The sequence below is a fragment of the Perna viridis genome, chromosome 6 (assembly GCF_037379345.1).
Source record: "Perna viridis isolate PV_CMFRI_1.1 ecotype Kerala chromosome 6, ASM3737934v1, whole genome shotgun sequence".
NCBI lineage: Eukaryota > Metazoa > Mollusca > Bivalvia > Mytilida > Mytilidae > Perna > Perna viridis.
This window is the reverse complement of record NC_142450.1, coordinates 7,232,820-7,257,247: the sequence shown is the minus strand read 5'-3', so window position 1 is coordinate 7,257,247 and position 24,428 is coordinate 7,232,820. Positions and strand designations below refer to the sequence as shown.

Genomic DNA, 24,428 nt, shown 5'->3' with positions numbered 1-24,428 from the left:
CCTTAATTATGTCATACTGTAAACAACTAAACATATTAGCCTCAACAGAACTTTTATCTTGCCTAAGAACTTTATGCTTCTGTATTGTAGACTAATAGCAAACAAGATAATTCACATAGCTACAGAAATATATCACAAAGAATGCATACTTGTAATATAAGTTACCTTTACTTTTCTCCATTGTTGAGGTGGAGGGTGAAACTCTGTTTAACTCTGGATAGGAGGCTGTCAGTGTTTTATAATCACGATCTATACTGGCAAGGCTTCGAGACTCTAGTCCATAATCCAACCGTCTTTCAGTGTCCAGTTTGTGACTCTGTAGGCGTTCCGATGTCAAACTGTATTGCTGATTCAATGATCGCTCATCCTTGTCACTAATGCCATCAGGCTTTGACCTATAGGTGTCAGGTTTCAAGCGATCAGGAGTTCTACTTCTCTCCATTATTGACTTTTCAGGCATGAAGTTCCTGTCCATTTTGTGCCTGTCAGAACCTCTACTGTTACTTTCATAAGGAGACATTTGGTCCAAATAAGAATTCTTCTCTAGGCTACTTCGTAGCTTCGCCTCTGCTCTTTCTAGACTACTTCTAAATCGACTTTCATCTTTGGTACTAGTGTCCTTAAATGACCTTTCATCTTTACCACCTATGTCTCTAAAAGACAGTGCATCTTGATCGTATGATCTCCTATAACTGTCTTTCTCAACATGACTTCGTAAATATGGATCAGATTTTTCCATACTACTAGTAAATCTAGGACTATCAACATGAGAAGAGTATGGTTTTAAAATGTCCCTCTCAGGGGAAGTAGAATATAACTTTTCCTCTTTACTCTGCCGGTATCCATAGCGATGACCTTCTTTTTCTAAAACAGGTTTTTGTTCAATGTGTCCGTTTAGCATTGTTAAACTTGTTTTAATTAACTTTTCTGCTGAAATATCAGGAAGCTTTGATCTGTCCAAACTAGAATATTTATCAAAATGGTCTCGGTCTGAAAGAAAAAGTGAAAATGTTGACCTGTATCTATTATTTCTATTACTTTCAAATGAAAACTAGTAATAATTAGGAAAAACTGTGAGCAATGCTCACGAACTTGATACCCCCACTTCCCCCATTTGATAACATGCACCTTTCGACTCGGTATTGATTTAAATCAAAATCTAAAATAGGAGATGCACATTGGCAATATGTAATAAAGATTCATTCAATTCCAATCAGTGGTATAGGAGCAGTAATGGATCAGAGATGGGTCCCCCCTGAGTAATGGAAGGAAGTAAGTATAGACGGAAGGACCGACACCCCATCACTATATACCCCCCCCCCACCCCCACCCCCACTTTTTAAGTGGCCAATGTAAAATTTAACAGTGCTGGTTCACTACTGATCGGGAACAAGACCAGTAACTATCCTTGACAGTGCTGGTTCACAACTGATCGGGAACAAGGACCAGTACCTATCCTTAACAGTGCTGGTTCACTATTGATGGAGAACAATAACCAGTACCTATCCTTAACAGTGCTGGTTCAGTACTGATTCAAATATGGAGAATTTGTTTTATCATGGTACAAGAATTTTTTAAAATTAATTTTGATCCCAGATTGAATCAAAACATACATTGTGATAAAACGAAACTGTCCATTACATTTTGGCTTAAATTACATTTTACTAAATTTTATTTGGAAAAAGTGAACGACCATAATTCATGTAAATACATTGTAAATTTGTTTATTATATTTTAAAATTAAAGAATTATCAACTTTAAACAGTTATGAAATTGAGTTATCTCCAATATTTCTTAGTTGATGTATCCAAAGATCCTCTTTAAAATTGTTTTTCATTCTTCACATACCTAAACTATTTATACTTGTTCTAGATAATTTTGGCTCAGTGGCTTGTCTCTCTAGCACCTTCCTTAATTCAGTAATCTCCTCTTTTAGTTTGAGATTTTCCTCATGGAGTTTGTAGTTCCTTTCCCGTGTGGCAAGGTTGTCATCTCGTAACTGCTGGTTCTCCACACGTGTCTTGTGGTCTGTGTCACCATATCCCTGCTCCCATAACTTCGAAATCTGAAAAAAAACAAACATTATTTTTAGTTTGACTTTAAATATTGTCATTCTCCTGTTACCATGGATTATATTACTTTTGTTGTTGGGGCCTTTCAAAGCTTACTTACAGAAGCATTTTCAATTGTTGAAGACCTTTTGGTGATCCCTTAAAATATTTACTATTTTGTATTCAGGTTATGTGCTCGTGCATGTGTTATGTTTCACAATATCCATAAACAAAACATACTGATGGACAATTTCCTACATTATTGATTGATTCAACGATTAGTACCTACATTTAGACTTTAATAAAAGTGTTGGTTTACTATTGATTTGAATATTGGATACTTTGTAAACAAGTGATCTGAAGGTACTGTTTTATCATGGTACAAGAATCTTTGGCTTACTATTAATTTGAATATTGGATACTTTGTAAACAAGTGATCTGAAGGTACTGTTTTATCATGGTACAAGAATCTTTGGTTTACTATTGATTTGAATATTAGGTACTTTGTAAACAAGTGTTCTGAAGGTACTGTTTTATCATGGTACAAGAATCTTTGGTTTACTATTAATTTGAATATTGGATACTTTGTAAACAAGTGATCTGAAGGTACTGTTTTATCATGGTACAAGAATCTTTGGTTTACTACACTTAAAATGACTAAGTGTAACTATCACCAATTTCTGTAATATTTCAAGAAAATAAAAATCCTTTGGCCCTGCACAGCTTCATAATGTGTAGAAATATTCTGTAAAATATTTCAGATGTAGTTCAAAAACTGTACAAGGAGATAGCCGGACAAGCCATGATCATGTGTAATCTGGACGGACGGACGGACAGGGATAAAATAATATGCCCCTGGACAGTTTGTCGCAGGGGCATTAAAAATACTGAAGTGTCAATAAGGGATAATTCAGGTCCATCAAAATCCAAGTACATGCCCGAAGATAAAAATGAATCTACATACACAATTTGAGGAATGTAGTGGCTAATTTTGTCACTTTATATTACTATTTATCTCTTATATGAGTTCTGTAATTTTGTTATTGTCTTTATTTCATAGGTAGAGCATACCTAAAATTTACACTTAAGAACTAGAAAACTCTGAGCAATGCTCACTAAACTGATACCTTCCATTCTGCATTTAATGATGACCTCAAAATTGATTTGAATTAAAATCTCAAAAATGAAGGTGCACAATGGGAATATGTTATATTAAGATTCTGTAAAAGATTCATTCAATTCCATTCAGCAGTTTAACAAATGAGAGATGGGCCCCATGTCCTAATATTCATAAATGACAAAGTCCATGTTTCGCCATGTGAAATCCAAAATTGATTTCGATCAAATCCTAAAATAGGTCAGGTTCACAATGGGAATCTATAATGAAGATTCTGAGAAGTTTTCATAAAATTTAAATCAGCAGTGTAGGTGGATAATTGGATATAAGATGAACCTCTCCCCATGTCCCAATACTCATTCCTATTATATTTGCTGTGTGAAGCCCCCAAATTTATTCATATCAAAATCCAAAATAGGAGGTGTACAATGGAAATTATTTAAAAATTCTGCGAAACTTTCGTTAAATTCCATTTATCTATGTAGGAAGAGTAACGGATAAGAGATGGGCTCCCTCTGCATATTAGAAGGAAGGACCGATGAACACCCTTATCACTGACCTCCACCCACCCCTCCTCAATCTTAGCAAGTAGTCTGACTAGTACAATATTCTGTTGCTTTACTTATGAACTGCTGAATTGCATGTAAGTGTACCTTAAGGAGGCATCTAGATCACTCAATTATGAAAATCTTTTATATATAGACAGAACAACAGACAGATTGGGTGATTCCAAATATAATCTCATTGTGTACTTGCAGGGTGTATAAAAATCTATCTTTCCAGGGGCTTATCTTGTTGTGTGTAGCCTATTCTCAATCTGTAGATCTTACTGGCAACCTTAAGGTGATTCCCATTATACCCATGCTGCTTGCTTGCAGAGGTTAAAACAGCATTTTATTTTTTTTTTTTTTTTTTGGGGGGTGGGGGGGGAACATACCTTATCATGTAGTCGCCTGTTCTCAGACTGTAAATCCTGCTGACCAACATTCTGTGATGTCTTTAAAGCATCATTCTGTTTCATCAGTTCAGAGATCTTCCTCTCAGCCTTGTCTAACTCTGATGCAGCTGATTCATTAGCTTCATGTAAGTCTTGAACATGGCTTTGTAAGTCTGCTGTAATATAAAATTACCTGTTACATGTATTAGTATTTGGGGGAAACATGAATACACAATAAAAAAGTTAAAAATAATGGCTAATTTCAAAATTTTCATTGTTTTTTTATTTATCCTTGCTTTTGCAACTTTGCATTACTATTTATTTCTTTTATGAGTTCTGTAATTTTGTTATTGTTTTTATTTCTTAGGTACAAGCACACTGAAGTATCTTATCAACATTTTGTAAAATGTCTGTAGAATGAGGAGTGTTAACTTAATGATTTTTAAGTCTTTTTTCAAAGCAATTTAGCACCTCATTTAGATTTGGACTTCCTGGTTTCACATGAAAATGTATAAAAATGTACCTTTAGACCAAAAATATCTAAATTACCCTACAAAACAGGCCAACCATGTATATTTAGTCTATCTACATCTACTTTTTGCCATGGAGCATTAGCATTGTTATGATCATAGCTACTGAGGCTAGGATGAGGGTTTACATAACTATTATCTTCTGAAGAGCATTGCAGTTGTTAGGATCATTGTCACTGAGGCTGGGATGAGGGTTTACCGATATATACCTATTTTCCTCTGTAGAGCATTAGGGTTGTTAGGATCATAGCTACTGAGGCTGGGATGAGTCTCCCCATCAGGTTGTTCATTCCTCTCTACTTGTCTCTGTAGATCTGATATATGATCTTTTAATTTGACAACTTTTTGGGCTAAAATTTCCTTCTCCTCAGCAAGTGAACTGTACCTTCTTTCCAACTGCAATAGAATTGATTATGATTGTTTTTTTTTAACCATGTAAAACAATAAGAATAACCAGGTTAAAACATGTGCAAGAACATGCACAATGATACTAATGCCTCACTAGTATAAACATTTTAAAAAATTTTATCACAATATACAGGTGTTTCGATAATCATGATGATGTTATGAAGTCTCCAAAGACATAAATCAAACCCTGAATTATGAGGGATGGACAGACTGATAGAAGGACAGAAATCTGTCATGCCCTTTTTCTGTTTGTTTTAGGATTTTAAATATATTTCAATATATCATTGATTGCCAGGAAAATAGATTGATATCAATGAATACTAGTATCAAGAATCAGGTATTGTTTAATTGACTAAAACCATGAATTATGTATACACTGTATAAACCTCCATGACCTGCCTGAGTTAAGAATGGTATTAAAACACTCATATCTTCTTTCCAGGCACAAAACAACACTACTGAATTATTGAATATTAGTTTTGACTTCAAAGTACCTGTGAAACCTGAGTACTTCACAAGATTTATTATGTAAAGTCATTATAAATTTTGATCAAATCTGCAGATAATACAACTGAAATTTGAACCTGTTTGACCTAAACAACATGTTTTAACACCTCTTCTGTTGCACCTAAGTGATAGTTAATTTGCCAACCAGTCTTGTCTACCTTGACATATCAGACTTAGACACTGTAAAAGTCAGGCAGCTTAAAAAACTGTTAATGATCAGAATTAAGGAACTATCAACAGATCTATTAACTATGCTAAATTGAGTAACCTTCAAATGTGCAAAGGAAAAATACAATACACAGTTTTAAAAACAAATTCAACTTAGAAAAAATATACTAAAAAAATTGAAATTGTCACTGTGTCTTATTTTTTGCAATTTGCTGGTCAAATTTTTCGTGCGGGTGTACATTACTATGTATGTTGATTTCAGATGTGTTAATATTAATAATAAATATTTGTGTGGGAGTTATGTTTGTATGTATTATGTGACCACAAATGCAGTGTGAATAACTGCCATGTGAAACCTCCATCTCAACAGTATTCAATGATGTAGATTTCTTTCCAATTCATAGAATGCAATTCTAAGGTGTACTAAGTGTAGAAAACATCTTAGTTTCTGGTTGAAACATATTTTCAAACCAGATATTTTTCCTTTTCAGAATTATATAAAGTAGCCCATTATCTATATACCTGCACAATTTAAAAATATTTATTTAGGTCTGTTCATGTACAATTGTAGTCCTTTCATGAATAGAAATTTAGATTGTGATTATGGATATTTTAGTCCTTTGCCTAAGAATGACTGATATGAATAACAATCAAATACAATATTCCAGTCAAGATCTTGAACACCCATTCTTCTGTAAATGGGTATTCTTGAGTTAAGATAACCAATGTGTGGGAGATAATGTAGACGTTCAACCAAAACAAGGGCATTGGCAGCACCACAAGCAATTTGTGATTTAGCAACATAGTCACAATGACAGGAAAACTTGATAAGTTTACAGTAAGTGGTCCATCTCCTTTCTATTTCAAAGAGAGAATTTCTCACCTCTTTAAAGTTTTCATTTCTTGGTGTACCAGAATGTTTCTGGCGACAATGATGTACCTCATCTTGAAGAGTTCTATTTATATCCTTTACATCATTAACTTGATCTGTCAATTCGTGAACCTCCTGCTCTCGAGCACTCAACAATTTACGTAGATTTCTTACAGTGTCCTCTAGATCTTCTATCCTCTTGAGTGATGCAGTATCCTGCAGAAGAAAATGCAGTTTTATTTTTGAATAGTTTTACAATTATCATATGAATTGAGCATACATAATAATCCCTTGTTTCAAACTTAAAGCCAAAATTAACATATGATAATTAAATGATAACCATATGACTATCATATGAATCGAGCAAGCACCATAGGATTATCATATGTGGCACATTTGGCTGTGTGTATACTTGCTCCATTTATATTTCAACCGGTTTTTTTTCAATTTGCAATCGCCAAATCCAGGACAGACAATTTGTTCAATATCATCTTCAATTACAAAACAGCAAAATCCCAAATCACAAGTACAAGTCATCAAATGAACTGACAATATCAATATAAAACAGACTTCCAGTTTATCATAGAATAAGTTTAGACAGATAACAATTTATTGCACAATCTTGGTATTTGTCCAAAAAGCTGAAAAGTTCTTTAAAGTTATGTATTAATTTTAGATTCACATGGTTATACAAGCATTATGGGAAATTTGTCAGTAACAGAAAATTGAACATGCAATAAATCACTAAATATGATAAATTTGAAATAATTGCAATATGCAGCTTCGCATATATCAGTAATAAGAATTTCAATACACAAATCTCTAATCATTTCAAAAAGTAATTTGTCAAAAATATACACAATGATCACTTTCACTATATGTTTAGTAAATAAAAGACAAACCTCCATGACACTGGACTATATGTATAAAGGGATTAACATAGAATATGACCTTTAATGGGAAATTATTTAAATTTTCACCTGGACACTAAACTGTAAACAAGAAGTAACGTACCTGTGCAATGGTACTTGATCAATAAAATAAACTATTAACCTAACAATTTTCTTTCTGATGGTTATGACTATTTTTATCACCCTGACGGCCTGCAGGTTTTAAATTTCATGTTCGGACACAGTTAATGTATTGGAGGGATTTGATTGAGTTGTATATGTTTTTTAAACATTAATGCAAATAGATGCTTGTTCTGCGTGTGGTTTTTTGTATGTGTAGGAACTTTGAAAGGGAATACTGAATATATAATAGATCAATTTCAAGTTATACAGACAAATTTAACATATGTAGTATAGATCTATGCATTAAGCTTTCTTCTATACTGTAATATTAGACCATTTTGTTGGAGAAATATATATACAAGATAAGATTTTAATTCTGTATCTACGGTAACTTCAATTTAGCACATGTTAAATCTGTCTTGAAATATTGTCAAATAAAATGTCATAATTACAACAAAAAATAAATCAGAAAATTGTAAGCAAAACTCAAAGATATTCCTACTCCAAAAGACAGTAATATGTAAACAAAGTGGTCAAACAAAGAGAGTAGGTTGCTTCAGTCTGAATTGGAATCCCACCATATAGCATACCTATAGATATAAAACTTTTGTCGATTTCAAGTGCGTGTGATAAGCAGTTGCACTGAAAATTGTATAACAAAGGAGATGTGGAAACTGACTGATAGACATCATGATCATCTTACGCAACAGACTGACAAAAAAATTATCAAAATCCATCAAAACATTTCTTGGAGTTATTGAACAAGATATGGAGGGACTTTAACTTCCATCTTCAATAGCAACAGGTCATAAAACAACTTGCCAGTAAACCTCTAGCATTACTAGAGAACACAACATCACGATAAATACATTCTAGCAAACAGATGAGTAAAATGCTTATGGCACTTTAAGAAAGGGCTTATGCCACAAATCATTACATGTACAGTGAAACCTCTCTAAACTTAACCCCAGGAAAAAAATGAAAACCTGTCTAAACCAAACACTTTTTGAAGTCCTATTGTACCAGTTTAAATATATTACTAAACCTGGGTAGACTGAACACCTATCTGAAGCAAACACAATCTACAGATATAATGGGTTTGGTTTAGACAGGTTTCACTGTATATACAAAACACTGGACATCATTGGGCCATCCCCTCTTTTGGCAGGTTGGAATTTGCCACTGAATACCTTAACAAAGTTGTTTTATCTGGTATAATTTACTCACCACAGAAAACTGATTTTCTACACCATTAGCTGGAGTAATAGTCCTACTGCTAGCTCGAGATGAGGCATCTACCTTTGACACAGAAGGTGGGCGAGCTACAGGTGATGACGTGCTGCCTGGCACTCTGATGTAATTATCAGGTGTCATACTACGCTTCTCTGCCAAAAGTCTTTGTTGTGTTGTGATCACAGGTAAACTTGAAGTACTTTGTGGCCGACTGCCTGAAACTTGGTTTGTTGCCATGTACTGTTGTGGCATTGGTGTTTTGTTAGACCCCACAGATACATTATCATTAACTTTTCTACTGCTTTGCTCAAAATACTGAGTCAATTCTTGCTCACTGGTCAAGCTTTGTGGCCTAGATCCTCCATGCCCAGGCAAAGAACTATGTAAGCTAGGCAATGATCCATGTGAGCCATACATCTTTTCTTGACTTGCCCGTAGTGATTCTGACATTGGTTGAGGAGTTTGCCTAGCGGAAGAATTGGCAGATGTTTGTTGTGGTGTCTGTCTAGCTAAACCATGGTAACTCCCTACAGGAGATGGCACTATCGCTACATCATCATCTAATGGTGTATGTCTTGCTGATCCTTGACGGGACCCTTCATCTGACTTGGTTGGTGTTCTAGATTGCTCAAAGCTATGAAACAGACCATCTGCTGATTTTGGTTCATAGTCCAGAATATCACTTACATAATCTTTTTGTGGAGTTTGTCTCGCAGAGCTATGAACTGAATAAGTAGCAGAAGGGGATTTGTAACCAAAGCTGTCATCTACATTATCCCTATTGAGAATTATATCAGCAGGGGTTCTTCTCTCAGCTTTGCTATAAAACTCAGCTGATGCATCAGGAGTTTTCTGCTCCTGACTTCCAGAACAACGTAAGGTGTTCTCAATAATTTCTTCAACTGAAGGTTGTGAAGTATGGGGCTTTGATGAATGCTGGGAATTATCAAAACTTTGTTCAATTTCATCCTCAACAACTGAAGTATTAAAATTTTTGTTGTATGAATTATTCAGGCTACTCAATCCATCTTGATACGTGTCTTTACCAACATCCCCAACTGGAGTGCGACGACCAGAATCGTAATCGGACTTAGATGCTAATTGTTCAGTGTCAGTAGATGTCATTTGCTGCCTTATAATATCTTCAATCTTTTCAGAAAAATTAAGGCCTCTTTGTTCGTCTGCAGATTTGTTCAGGTCACCATAATTTTCTGTGTTTCTGGGACTTACTGGTTGTCCAATATTGAAATTATCCTCAATGATATCTGAAAGAACATCAGAATTTTCATCGTCGCTCATTGTATCTATAATAACACATGGAATTCTAGAATCCAAAATATACTCAACCCTGGTTCTAGGCATAATGTTTTAATTCAGTTAGAAATATTCATGAACAGATATTAACATTTCAGAAACATGATTATCAGTGCAGGTCAAACACTTACATCCAAGGGAATATTTTTGTCAATTTCAAGTTTAACACTCACTGCTAAACACCCAAACTTAAAATTAAGTCATATCCTGCGATCACATAACATCCCATTTCTAAAGTTACACATGAAGCCATTTATTTCCACAGAAGTCACTTAGATTATTTAAAAATAAAATTGCATTTTTATCTAGAATATCTGTTCTCATGAGCAGATTGAGAATTTCACAAACAACACAAGGTTCACTCAATGCACAAATATGCATGTGATGTCACACAAGCCATGTATGAGCAAGAAATAAACTGCTGAATAATTTGAAAATTTGATCTAGTCATAAATTGTCATCATTTCACAGACCAAAAATCTTCTTTACAATATTTGCTTGTTAGCTTTTCTACTTGTTAACACTTAAGTATGATTAAATTTCTGATATTACTCCTTTTGTGTATTGGGGGCATAATCTTTACAAGTTCTTTGTTAGTAAATTTAATAATTACTGATCTAATAACTTTGGCCAGTCAATTGGAACAGAAATAAACAATTGTTTACACCATTAAGATAAAGACGCAATGGCTTTGGAAAGTCTGGACTTGTCAACACTTAATAAGCAAGTTATTTACAACTGTACCTAGTTAAACATGGACTTCAAATGTAATAAAGTAAAGTAAAACTTTTAACAGTAATTCTGTTCGGATAAATAAATTTATGTCACCTTAACAGTGATCCCAAAAGCTTTTAAAAAACACAGGGTCATTCAAGTAAAAAAATGGCACTACTGCAAGTTAAAAGTAAAGTTGAAGGAATATACCTGTACTAAAAGAAAATGGACAGAAAAGGGAAGGGTACCTACACTTTCCAAACACACTCTGCAGGGAACACTACTAAAGAAAAGGAATTATTGTCACAATTTTTTTCTTCTTTTTTTTAGGGGTTTAATTTTAATAATACAGATGTAATACATTTAATGAATTATTTGGACCCATGACTATTTCTTAAAGACAGATTATTGCAATAATACAACAATAAAAGATGTACACTGGGTATGTTATGTTTATACCAAATTGAAGATTTTGGGATGATTTTGAAGGATTTCAAAATTACTGAAGTTCAGGTTGTTAATGTACAGTAAATGATATCTACAAAATAAATATTTTGTTCAGAATCATATTTCAGAGATTAAACAATTCAAAACATCAAATCACTAGATTCCCTTATTAAGAGGTCTGAAACATTCCAGTAATAAAGTACTACAGGTGATCAAGAGATTGTCATTAAAGGCAGGAATTTTGACAGATTAAACTTGTTTAAAAATAGTCAAAGGTGCTTTAAAATATCTAAAATAATTCTTATTTGAGTAAAACTTGGTCATATGTTAAATCCTACAATAAATCCAATCTTAACAATTAAATACACAGAACTTTATACTTTGTTCTAAATCAGGATTAACTTAGAAACTGGTCAGTTAAATTTTTTGACTATCTTGGCACTTCTCAATAGTCATTTTTTTACAGTAAACTTTTTGGCATAAATTTACATTAAGCTCAAATCAAAAAAGGTATTTTGGTCATTTTGCATATATCTGGCTTGTGGATTTATTTCACAAATTTCACAAGCGCAAGACACAATTTTTTGTGGGAGACTAAGCTCAAATGTGGGAGTCTCCCTCTGCATCATAAAAACTGATTAGTTCAATGTGTCATAGTTTTCCTTTCCTCTTTCGTCTACCCTGGATGTAACTTTTATGAACAGCTCGTGGCTGTTTCTAAAAAGCAAGAGAATGCTTACCCTACCGGTGCACCTGGTCCATGCTCCCAGTTTTTAGTGGAGTCAAAGTTGCTCATTTACTTTTGTTACATGGTACGTATTATTTTGTTTTTTTTATGTTCTTAGTTGTATGTGTCTATTTTCCATGTCTGGTCTTTGTACCTGGATTACATTCTTTTGACTTTCACTAGAATCTTAGTTCCCTTGATTACTCATTCAAAATATGGAGAGGGTTGCCTATAACTGCACAAGCCTTGGTAGCTTGGACTTGTGGCAACAATACACATATTCTTATGCTTTGGCATTCTTTGTATATAGCAACAGTTTTGGTATTGAATTACATAGTGCTCTAATAATAAAAATTGTGAGTATAAAAAACTATCGCTATTAAATTTAGTTCATAACTTAATTATTTACAAAGAAGAAATGTGATGCAAAACTGATACCAGAATGGGCATTTTACTTGGCCTTCCTGGCAAGATGGCATCACAGTCCAACTATATGCTTTACCGGCAAGATGGCATCACAGTCAAACTATATGTCTTACTTGCACGATGGCTTTACAGTCCAACTATATGCCTTACTGGCAAGATGGCATCACTGTCCAACTTTAAGCATTACTTGCAAGACTTAATAAATTATAAAGAAAGTACTTTTATTCATGGGTACCAATTTTCTGCAGGACACATTTTATCTTTTTGTATTAAAATTTCATGGCTGACCTCAAATTTAATTTAATAATGATATTTTAAGATGGACCATTACATCACAACTAAAGAACTTTAAAGGTTGAAAGAAAATTTATCTGTACCAAAAATTTCTGGTAAGAATTTAACACTTCATATTGAAAATACTTACTTGCTCCCCTGGCAACTTGTACACAACACACTTCTAAACTTCCATAAGTAAACTTACCACCTTTATAAGTAAAGTTATCAAAATCCATAACATAAAATATGCACTTTCAGCAAAAGTTATCAAAGATATCAGGACATATTTAACTCAAATTTGAACCATGGTGAAATATTGAAGATTGTCATGATCAATCCTTTTACAAAATGATCAGAAAATTAAATTGAACATGCAGTGACTTTCCCTGTAATGTCATGGCTAGTCTGGGAACATATTTGTTTGCTTTTAATCTCACTTGTGAATAAGGGCCAACCTAATTTACATTGACTGTATTCATGTTAAGGAACTGTTTAGATTATATTTATCTGTAGTTCTTGGTACATGAAAGGGTTTTATGGGATTATCTCACATGATAAAATGTTGTAAATTATTAACACCCCCTTTTATGGCCTCTCAGGAAACTTTTCATAGCTCTTGAGTAATTTGCTCCAGTACAAAAGAATAAATAATCCATAATCATTAATAAAAATAATTATGCAAACTTCACAAAATACAGTCATTTATCTTTAGAACTATAAAATACATGTAAACAATGTACAGGTCATTTTTGAAAAAAATATCTATGTAATCCTTTATAAAGTGGACTGACATTTCTAATTATGCTATTGTGAATCAGACATGATTTGAATCAATTATTTAATAAATTTTCACTATATTGTACACAAAGAAAGACCCTGTAAATGTCCTTACTATTTTCTTTGAAGGACATTATAATACCATTTTGGGACTTTTACAAATTTAAAGCTGTATAAAAGTAGATTGATTCCAGTAGCCATGAAGTAGAAATGGTGCAAAAATTTCCTGGTTTATAGTTATACTGATACAAGCAGAAAAAAACACTGAATAAAAATGTAGTATGAATTGTTTGCTTAGAAATACAGTCAAACTTGTCTTTACAACCAACAGGATTCAGCACTACAAGTCTTTTAAAGACTATGATTATATATAAGAGTATCCCTATGGTAGTACAATTATGGTAACCTGCTTATAAAGACCACTTGTCTTATGTGATCATGATTTTGCTCTCAGGTCATTTTAGACAGGTTTGGCTGTAGCCCATTTTCCACCTTTATATACATACATCTGAGCATATTAATATTAATGTTTATGCTGTATACATATCTACTTGAATTCTACAAATTCAGGAAGGTTTAACCACAATAAAAATTCTTTTGTACATAATATAGGAAATAGATGTTTGAATGGATTTCCATTTGAATTTAGTTTGGGTGAATTTTTAAAATAATTTCTCCCATTCTAAGCCAGTAATTAAAAATGTGTGTGACTTTTTAGGAAGGTGTGATTTCTGTGAGAGGTTTCCAGTCATTTCACAGTTCCAAGTTTCCTATATGTTTCATTGAAGAAATCTATTCTTCTACAGCCCATTCTTGATTTAAACTACAAAATGTATTTCTTCACTCTCTATGGTAAAATTATAAAAAGAATTTTAAGTGCTCATTAACTCTCATGTGTTGAAAATCTTCATTTTACCATCTCGAGTGCAGAAATCATTTATACCATTCAGAACTGAAGGAAAAATCTATAATGCCACATTTCCAAATGTTTTGCCTCGATATCAGAAAGACATATCAAGAGGTTTTACACTGGGTAACTTGGTGCATTAACACCTTGAATGATTATGCATGTTCATGCAGGTTAGAGATAGTTCTCATTATACACACTAGGAAATCTATCTCAACACCATTTTATTATCATTAATAGGCATAGAATAAAATTATCTGTTACCAATTGCCAATATCAAAAACAAATTATTCATGAAAGTATTAAGATACAGAGTCATACAATAGAGACCCTATACATGTATGTTCGTAAAACCCAAGTTGTGTGAATTTTAAATCTTTGTATACCAGTAAATATAAATAAGATTACTGAAGAAGTATATTTCTATACAGATAATACAATATAAATGACAGGGCAATTCATTGATATTAGTGTAATGGTGCAGGAAAACCTTCCCCTTTAAAAATCAGACCCCTTTGTTAGATTCATGTCAGCTGATGTATGGAGAATATCATATGTAGTCAAAATACAAATTATGCTAACAAAGTCATTCAGGTTAGCAGCCAAAAACTTACATAAGGGAACAGAACCTAATATATGTAAAATATAGTCAATTTAGGCCATACCACAAAGCAGCTGAAAAACACTTGATTATAAATATTACAGTGAATTAAGTCTACTTTAAATCTTGTGTAGTGCTCTAGAATCTCTGAAATATCTTGCCTGGCATCCACAAGTTTGACATAAATAGTTTAAAACTTACCCACAAAAGAAATCAACCTATATAATTAACAAATGTTTCTTTACCCGGGTTTTATACTTGCGATGAATTATGGGAAATAGAAATTCTAGAGCAAAGCCTGCAATGTCTTGGTAAATTTATTGAACACCAATTTATTTTTGGTATTCAGGATGTAAATCCAATTACATGGCTATTTCATTTTGAGATTAACACTCTTTTACAGAAAATTTTATTATAAAAAATACTTTATATTTGCAGTGATTTACTCTTGCGTTATTTTCATGCTCACTAAATTAGCACATAATAAATCTTTTATGAAAATAAACAGTATTTCATTCCTTAAAGTGGTCATTTCATTTGATTTTAACTATGTATCTATCAGTGTAAATACTTGAGAAAAAGGCAAAGAATCGAGCGGTAATCAGAAGAATATATTCCCAAGATAAAGAATAAACAGAGAAAAAAGATAAACACACACAACAAAGAACATGAAACAAACAAAATAACAAGCAAAAAGAAACAAAAGTGACTTCACTAAAAATAGGGAGCATTGACACAGGTAGGATTATTTGTTTCCATGAGTACCAATTTTTGTGGTTTGGTCAAACTTCTCATTCAAATTTGCCATGATTTGTAAAATTTCCATTAAAATCTTAAGATACCGGTACTTGTTTGAGGAAAAAAATCCAATGATTTAAAATTTCCTGATCTAATGAATTTTAGACTAACCACAAAAAATTGATTTTCTGAAATGCAAAAATAAGTTGGTTTACAATAGTCTGTGCTGTCAACTTTCTCTGTTTTTCATTTGGTTTCTGCAGGTTAATTGTTATTTTGTTATTTTAGTTTTATCTTTGTTTCCTGAATTACTGGTATTAGTTTGGATATTGGTATTAAATACTGCTATAAAACATTGTGTACTCTTGATATCATTTCAAACAACATGTTGTTCAGGTATTACTGTCTGCAGTGTGTTAATTATTCACTATTCTTTTATATTCTTACCATCTTTGATATACAGATCTGCCTCAAATGTGTAATGTTTAACAGTAATCTCCTCAATAGGGTAAGATTTCTGATCAATCACTAGGGTCCCCTTGTACACACCTGTTGGTACCTCCATGTCTTTGGAGTAGAAACAGTCTGTTCCCTCTGACCATGTTAATTTCAAGGGGTCCTCCTGTAAATATACCAAATATATTATCAAATAATTGATTCAGATTAAGGAAGCAACAATTTGATTTCTAAGAAGTCCATCTACAATCAAAGTGTATATATGCTTTCTGATGTACTGTATAATATTTTTATTGTGCTAGCTCACAGAGGCAACAGCTCACATGTAGACCTGTCAAACACATTACTCCATCTTCCATATTAAGGAGGTAGACCTACGGTAGGGGGCATAGCTCTTGAAATCATTGATATGTTTGTATCAAATTCAATTTCACCAAAGCCTTTCAAGCTTTTCCTTGAAACAGAATGAAATCAGTCCAAGTTACTTTGATGCTTACATGAGATTGATGTAAAATGGTGAATACAAACGTTCCAATGATTTGTAAGTGTTGTGTCCCTTACCCTAGGTCTACCTCCTTAAGAAGTGACTACCAATTTCAAATCTTTAAATGATTAGGACCCACATTGGGATTTAACCAACCACCTCCTGTACTTCAGGAAAACACACTAGCTACCACGATACCACCCAAGCAGTACTATCAAACATTGCATGGGATCAAATGGTGTATTTTAGGATCTCTTTCAAAGTATTTTGTAAATTCAATAACGACCATAAGTGTGCAAATAGTGACCACTATTACAACTTTGAACAGGAGTACCCTTTTAATTCAGTACAAGTGTTTTATCTGGAAAAGTATACAAAAACTAAAACATGTCAAAAACTCACGATTGAAATGAAACTGGTGTCTTAAACTAAAAATAGCCATTGATATAGCCTGTTTCTAAAGACTTGGAAGATAATTTTCAATAGAAGCTTTTACAGTGTTATCTGCACAATTCCATCTGATTTGTGTCTCTTGCAAGGGAGAAAACATATTGTAGGGAGATTGACCTTTTTTGCTGGAGTCTCGTGCAGAATACAAGGGGGTTAGCACTTATGTGCCCTTAATGTGCATTTCACACATTTAATAGTGAAATTACTCCTACTGAGTGTTTGGGTTTCACCCACTGCCAGATAGACTGGCTACATTTTTATGAAGGCAAGTCCTTGGCCAAGTCACCATGTTTACTTCAGCAGAGACATATAATTCCCAGAATTACCCAGTCTATTGATAAAATCATCAAATTACCTATTGTGATAGGTTTAAGTCACAGGGTAATAAAGTGAAAATTATTAATCACTCCCAGGATACCCAGAAGCTCCAAGATTGTATTTTAAGTAAAGAAACATCCTGGAGCTTACATATAGTAGTTCATGCCAATGCCCAGTGGTGGATCCAGAAAGAAATTTGAGGGCTGTCCGAGGTGAAGATCAACATTAAATTCAATTTGCCTGATTTTATTTTCACCCCTGAATTGATGCAACTAATCAACATGCTGCATGAGAGTCACCTAGCTCTATGACCACTTAAAGGCGCGTTTAGAAAATAAAACTTCACATCTAACAACAGAAGACAGGATTTCACTCTTTTTTCACAACTTTTGCATTGTGTGATAAAGTAATACATGGTACCATAGTTAGCATTATCACACCAAGACAACTGCGTGCCCTTTTTCCAAATCTATATGTTTTGTATGCGCAATTATCAGCCACTTTGTCTGATCAGAAAAAGAAACAGTAACTGTAAAAGCAACAATTTTAAGGAGATTAATATTTTAGTCCAGCATCGCTTTCTCACCAAGAACACAGAGATGTTCTCTTGGGTCCCAAATCTAGGAACACCAAAATTTATTAATGTGATGGAATGAAATAAACATTCTTTAAAGTAGGTAGAAGTTGGTATTTCTGTTCATCATGCAGTTCAGTTGTTGTTTACGTGTACATTCAAAATTACCAACACCATATTTAGCAGGAATTGACAGTTGTTGTGAAGATGGTTTTATATATATTTTTTTTAAACTGATGCTTTGAACCTCAAGGTATTGCAATTAAATCTATTGTTTGTTAATTAGCTTATTGAGAATGGTCTCCTTAATAATATATGAGGTTTGGAGAGGGGGTGGTCAAGTGCATTGTGGGATCGCCCCCTGGATCCACCATTGATGCCATATAAATATCAGGGCTGTAAAGTTACTACATTGAGGCAAATGAGGCAAATGCTTCATGGAAATATTGGCAATTTTTTTTTAAACAGACCCAAGGACCGATGATCGAGAAGTCATTGATATACATAAAAAACAAAAGTGATGTTAATGAAAATATGTATTCATACCAGTACTGTATGTCTGTATGGATATAATGTTTTCAAAAGCAAAAATCTTGTTAATCCTTTTCTGCCATGTTTACCATACTGTCATTGCAATTGTTAGTGCAATTACATGTTGTAGAACTAAATTCCCAGTAGAACTTTTGTTATATATCTCCATATCATCTGGTACATGTACCCAATTTTACCAGAATTTTTGTTGAAAGATTGTTAAGATTTGGAGGTCAAACAGGGTTCTGGAAATGCTGAAATTTTTTCGCCTTTGTCTTTTTGCCTCATTATATAAATAAGAACCAAGTTTTAGCAGATACAATTGTATATATTGGAATAAAGGAAATATAGTAGTATTTATTTCCCTGCATTAGGTTGACCAATCGTGTACCCTATTCATATGAAAGGAAGTAGAACTTTGAAAGGACAGAATGGATTACTGACAAAGTTTGCAATTATGATTTTACTCTCTCAGATTCTTGAAGATTAAAGTAGTTGAAAAAATTAAGTTTAAAACTTTTTATCCTCAAAAATACATAGTAAATAAAATTTAAAAAAGAGCGCAGAACCAAAATAATGCATAACTTCCACTACCTTCGAACTTTTGATGGTGGTTGAAAAAAAAGATGGTCAACCCCTATTGCCATGGTGATTTTTCGATCTCTGAATGAAAGTACAACAACAAAAAATTGTTTAAGAGTCCTAGTTTTAATTAAAAATTACTGAAAAATTTGAAAAGGTTAGTATTGTCGGATATGGGAAAATAAATACTACCGTTTTCCCTTTATTAAACACAGTTTGAATATTAGGACACAGGAAATTATAATAGTAACAAACGGATAGAAGTAGGGTTGATATCAATTCCGTAAAAATCGCACCTGCTGACATTTTACCATTCTAAATTCCATTCTTCCCTATAGAACTCGAAGAAGATATTCATAAGATATTGATATATTTTATTTTCTCTGTGATATTGTCAATGAGTAGGCATAGCAACGGCCAAAATTCGTTTCAGAAATAATGGATGCATATCAAGAGTAATCAAGGGAACCAAGGTTATAGCAGTAATCAAAAGAATGTAATCCTGGCACAAAGACCAGACATTCAAAACAGACATACACAACAAACAACACAAAGCAACCAAAATCATACATACAAAGTAACAAATGAGCAACTCGGATTCCACTAAAAACTGGGAGCATAGACCATGCAGGTGCACCGGTAGGGTAAGCGTCCTCTGCTTTGCTAGAAACACCCGCCAAGTTGCTCATAAAAAGTCAAGTCCGGGGTAGAAAAACGAGGAAAGGAAAACTAGAATAAACCAGTTTTCATGGTGCAGATGGATGCACCATAACGATCCACGAGTTCACGATGACGACCATAAAACTTCTGTAGTGATGACTTCAATCTTGTAGCAACATAACCCTGTTCCTGAGAAAGAGGGGCAGTTGCCACCAGCCATGTCTAAGTCGTTAAGTGTCTGGTTTTTTTTCTTTCATCGAATAGTACGATAGACAACTGATTTCAGTGGGCACGATGAACAGTAGTCCGAATTTCCTCTGACCATGCAACCCTCCTCTTTTTTATTTGGATATTGATATGTCAGGTTGGGGTCAGAACGATGTGCCATACAAAAAGTTGGAGATTTTGCGGTACCGCGGAGTATCGCTCTTCAAGCGCTTGTAACGACTTTCAAGTTGAAATTGTGCATGTCACACCTACCTAGTTCGATTCCGGAATCATTTTCCTGTATGCTGATACCAAATTTGCTACAAAAATTACATTTATTATTGAAGTTTCGATAATTTTCCACGAGAGACCCTGTTTTGTTGACATTTTGAATCGTAATAGAGAGTAGGCTGATCTTGTTACTTTTGGAACGGAAGGGTAGCGGGCACGTAATTTTTCAGAGGAATTTTGAAATATTCTGTTAGATTCTGGTTTTAAAGAGTAATCAAGGGAACCAAGGTTATAGCGGTAATCAAAGAATGTAATCCAAGGACAAAGACCAGAGATGGAAAACAGTCATACACAACAAAGAACATTAAGTAACTAAAATCATACATACAAAGTAACAAAAGTAAATGAGCAACTCGGACTCCACTAAAAACTGGGAGCATGGATCAGGTGCACCGGTAGGGTACGCGTCCTCTGCTTTTCTAGAAACACCCGCCGAGTTGCTCATAAAAAGTCAAATCCGGGGTATACAAACGAGGAAAGGAAAACTATGACCCGTTGAATAAATCAGTTTTCATGGTGCTGATGGATACACCATAACGATCCACGAGTTCATGATGACGACCATAAAACTTCTGTAGTGATGACTTCAATCTTGTAGCAACATAACTCTGTTCCAGAAGCCTATTTGTTAGAGTTCTAGCGCGATACAAAAAATCTGCGTAGTTTCGGCAAGCTCTGGCATAACGTATGAGTTGTGATATGAACACTCCATACGCAGGAGTCGAAGGGATGTTGCCACAGATGAAAGGAAAGTTGACAATTCTGAATGAAAAGTCATCACGTTTGTCGTAATGTTTGGTCAATAGTTTTCCTTTACCATCGATTTCTAAGTGTAGGTCAAGATATGAGGCTGACTTCACAGTGTCTGTAGTATCTTTTATCTCAAGTTCTTTTGGGTAGATGCGATGTATCAAATCCCCGAAATTAGGATTGTTTAAAGATAATACGTCATCTATATTGCGGAAACTGAGATTGAAGGATCTAGCCAAACAATATTCTTTCTTTCTGATCAGATCAGCTATAAAGTCAGCCTCATAAGAGTAAAGGAATAGGTCAGCTAGTAAAGGAGCACAATTTGTTCCCATTGGAATGCCGACCGTTTGTTGAAAAACACGTCCACCACACTGGACAAATATGTTGTCGATTAAAAATTCCAGCATTTTGTAAACATCTTAATCTGTATATTTGGAAGATGATTTGGAATTATTCCTTACAAAGTATGAGGAATCTCTACCAAGAACTATATATTTGTATCTAGGTGTACCATCTTTTTTGGAAAAACAACGATGTATAATGTCTTTAAGTCGGGATTTTAACTGAGTATGGGGAATAGAAGTATACAGTGTTGAAAAATCATAGGTTTTAATGCTATTATATTCAGATAGTAGTCTTGAACTGATTGTCTCCAAAAGATCTTTTGAATTTTTCAGGATCCACATTGAATTAATACCACTACGGGAGTAACAAGTGTTGTGGTAGGACTTTAGACCCTCTTTGACAGTTGTGAGTATAGAAGTTAAAAGTTTTGAAAGAGGTTTGGTGGTACATTTTGCAGATCCAGCTATGACACGTTGTTTGTATGGATTCTTGTGAAGTTTAGGAATCCAGTACATAGACAGTAAATCACAATCATCGTCCTTGGTAGAGACACCAAAAGAGGATAGCACAGATTTATGGTTTTCCACAATCTCTTCTTTGGAAAGAGTGGTAGCAGTGTAGGTCTTACCACTGCTATTATTTTCTACGTCTACCTCTGATAATAAACATTGGATATAAAACGTTTTGCAGACAAAAACAATGTTGTTTTGGGCTTTGTCTGATGGTACGACAACATATTTGTCATGTATAGTAGACAATGTTTTTGCTACATCGGGGTCTTTGAAAACTGATGTAGCCTTGGCACTCATTGACCTACTTAAAACTTTCATTCGTTTCAAAATTAAAGACCTCACGGCCTTCAAAATCGTCTCTGCTCCGTTCCGTTCCAAAGGTAACAAGCCCCGCCTACTCCGCGGTACCGCTAAATCTCCAACTTTGTGTATGGCACATCGTTCTGACCCCTACCCGACATTTCAATATCCAAATAAAAAAAATAAGAGGGTTGCAGGGTCAGAGGAAATTCGGACTAGATGAACAGTTGGTATATCCCTTGCACAACTGATCAGTGTGAATAACTCGATGCAATGATTGAAGAAAAAGGGAGACAGACTTCGTCTATTTAGAATATAACCGATTTTTCATTTGTAAAAAAGTGGGTTATTTTTATCTTGAAATGTTGTTTTCCATTTTTCAGTATGTTTATTTAAGAAGTTTATAAAATATAAAATACCTACCCTTTTATGTGATGAGAAGAAAACTACATCATTTGCAGTAACAGGAATTGTCCTTCCCCACCTGAAACGGAGATTAGCTCTCTGAAGAGTAGGTGACACAACTTCCTCCTCTCGTTTTTCAGGCATTTCTTCAATCTCAAGCTTTCTTTCTTTCTTTGTTTCTGTCTGTGTAATAAATATTCCAGTTTCTTGAGTTAAATTTGCACTTCCAATAATAACTTCCTCTTGAACCGGTTGTGGATTTTCACTTGTCTCACTTGCATCCAACAAATTCTCAATAAATATTATTTCACTCGTCTCACTTTCATTCCTTTCATCAATGTCAAAGTCGTCCTTTCTGTCACACAAACTTTCTGAATCGTCGGATGTTATATCCGTGAATGTATCAGCCTCCTGCCCTTTTAATGCGTCTCCGTCTTTTTCGTCGAAAATTTCATCTATTTTCTCCTCGTTGTTTACGATTTTAGAGCTTGCCAATGCAATCAAAACATTTTCATCAGGATCAACTGACGAGCCAATTTCGTCCACGCCTTTTGTTCCGGTAGCTTGCTTCTCTGTTTGTTCTTGTTGCTCCTTTGGAATAGAATCGTCTGCTTCCAATAGTTCTTCCTGTGATTTTGAGCCGTGTGATTGCACTAGCTCCTCCTGTGGAATTGTGTCGTCGGCTGGCTCTAATTGCTCCCGTGTCAAAGGATCGTTAGCTTGAAGCTGTTCTTGTGGAGTTTCCGTTGTTGGTGTTACAACCTCATTCTGGTCACCAGACGAACCTGTAAAGATCAAAACTAGAAGTAAAGTTTCCTTTTAAAGGTGTAAATTTAATCTTGTAATATTTAGAGTATTTTGACAGCACTTGAAATGTTTTGGTCTTATCAGGAATATTAGATATACTTATTATATCACTGGGATAAATACGCTTCCTGCTTTTTGTTTGGTCAATTGAAACCATGCAGCTACATGATGTGTTAATTTTGCATTTTTTCAGAATTACATACAGTAGAATTACATACGGTAGGTAGTCTTAGGCTAACACAAAGGGCGAATCAAGGAAAATAAAAAGGAGGGGGTCCGTATGGGTTTTGAAAAAGGTCGGGGTTCGGGTTATAACTTGCTCAATTTTATCTGAAATTTGCATAGAATTAGACAGTGGCGGATTTAGAAAGGAATTTGTGGGTGGTCCCAAGTGAAGTTCATGGCTGACGTCAGTTTGCCTGACTTTTTTTTCACCCCGAACCCACACAAAAGTCAAGTTCCAACTAAAGATATGCTTAGTGTCAACATGCAGAATGTGTGTCATCGAGCAAAAACCACTTACGTATATAAATGGTAAGTATCGAGAATAATCATAGCGTTTACACGGTTTGTTGGTGTCAATCTAATGATTTACTTTTTAACACTCGACCCCTATTAACGAGTTAAATAAGAATGTAATCGGACTCTTACAAATGAATTATGACTTTTCATATTATAATAACCTGGACACTCAAGACAATTTTTAGCTTGATCAATGCGTCTTCAATAACATATATTGGATAACAAAAATATTCCATTTAAATTAGATATTAAAAATATATGATACCAATACATAAATTTGTCACATAAATCTATCCTACCTGATTTGGGGTCTTCCATTCTGCGGACCTCAGATTAAATATTATAGTCCACAATTAGCCCCTTGTTTAGAAGCCCAAAATAAATTCGTTCTCTAGACAAGGGCTCTTTCAAATCGTCACACTATATCCTTTAAAACCCATTATAACAATACACAATGGGCTTTCAGGTA

General features: G+C 34.1%; 1 protein-coding gene across 10 annotated transcripts in view; it reads right to left on the bottom strand.

Moving 5' to 3' along the window:
* LOC148613499 (uncharacterized) overlaps positions 1-24,428 on the bottom strand; it is a 35,360-nt gene that overhangs the window by 9,899 nt on the left and 1,033 nt on the right. For 6 of the 10 annotated variants that reach the window (XM_088586808.1, XM_088586809.1, XM_088586804.1 and 3 more), the window contains exons 2-9: positions 22,649-23,415; positions 16,210-16,384; positions 8,830-10,100; positions 6,602-6,805; positions 4,845-5,031; positions 4,106-4,281; positions 1,849-2,065; positions 166-990 (exon numbers count right to left, since the gene is read on the bottom strand). In XM_088586808.1, coding sequence (XP_088442934.1) covers positions 166-990; positions 1,849-2,065; positions 4,106-4,281; positions 4,845-5,031; positions 6,602-6,805; positions 8,830-10,100; positions 16,210-16,384; positions 22,649-23,415 — 3,822 coding nt within the window. Of the gene's footprint in view, positions 1-165; positions 991-1,848; positions 2,066-4,105; positions 4,282-4,844; positions 5,032-6,601; positions 6,806-8,829; positions 10,101-12,944; positions 13,089-16,209; positions 16,385-18,590; positions 18,874-22,648; positions 23,416-24,258; positions 24,424-24,428 lie in introns of those variants that run through there. The other 4 variants (XM_088586806.1, XM_088586805.1, XM_088586812.1 and 1 more) reach the window with 4 other exon arrangements.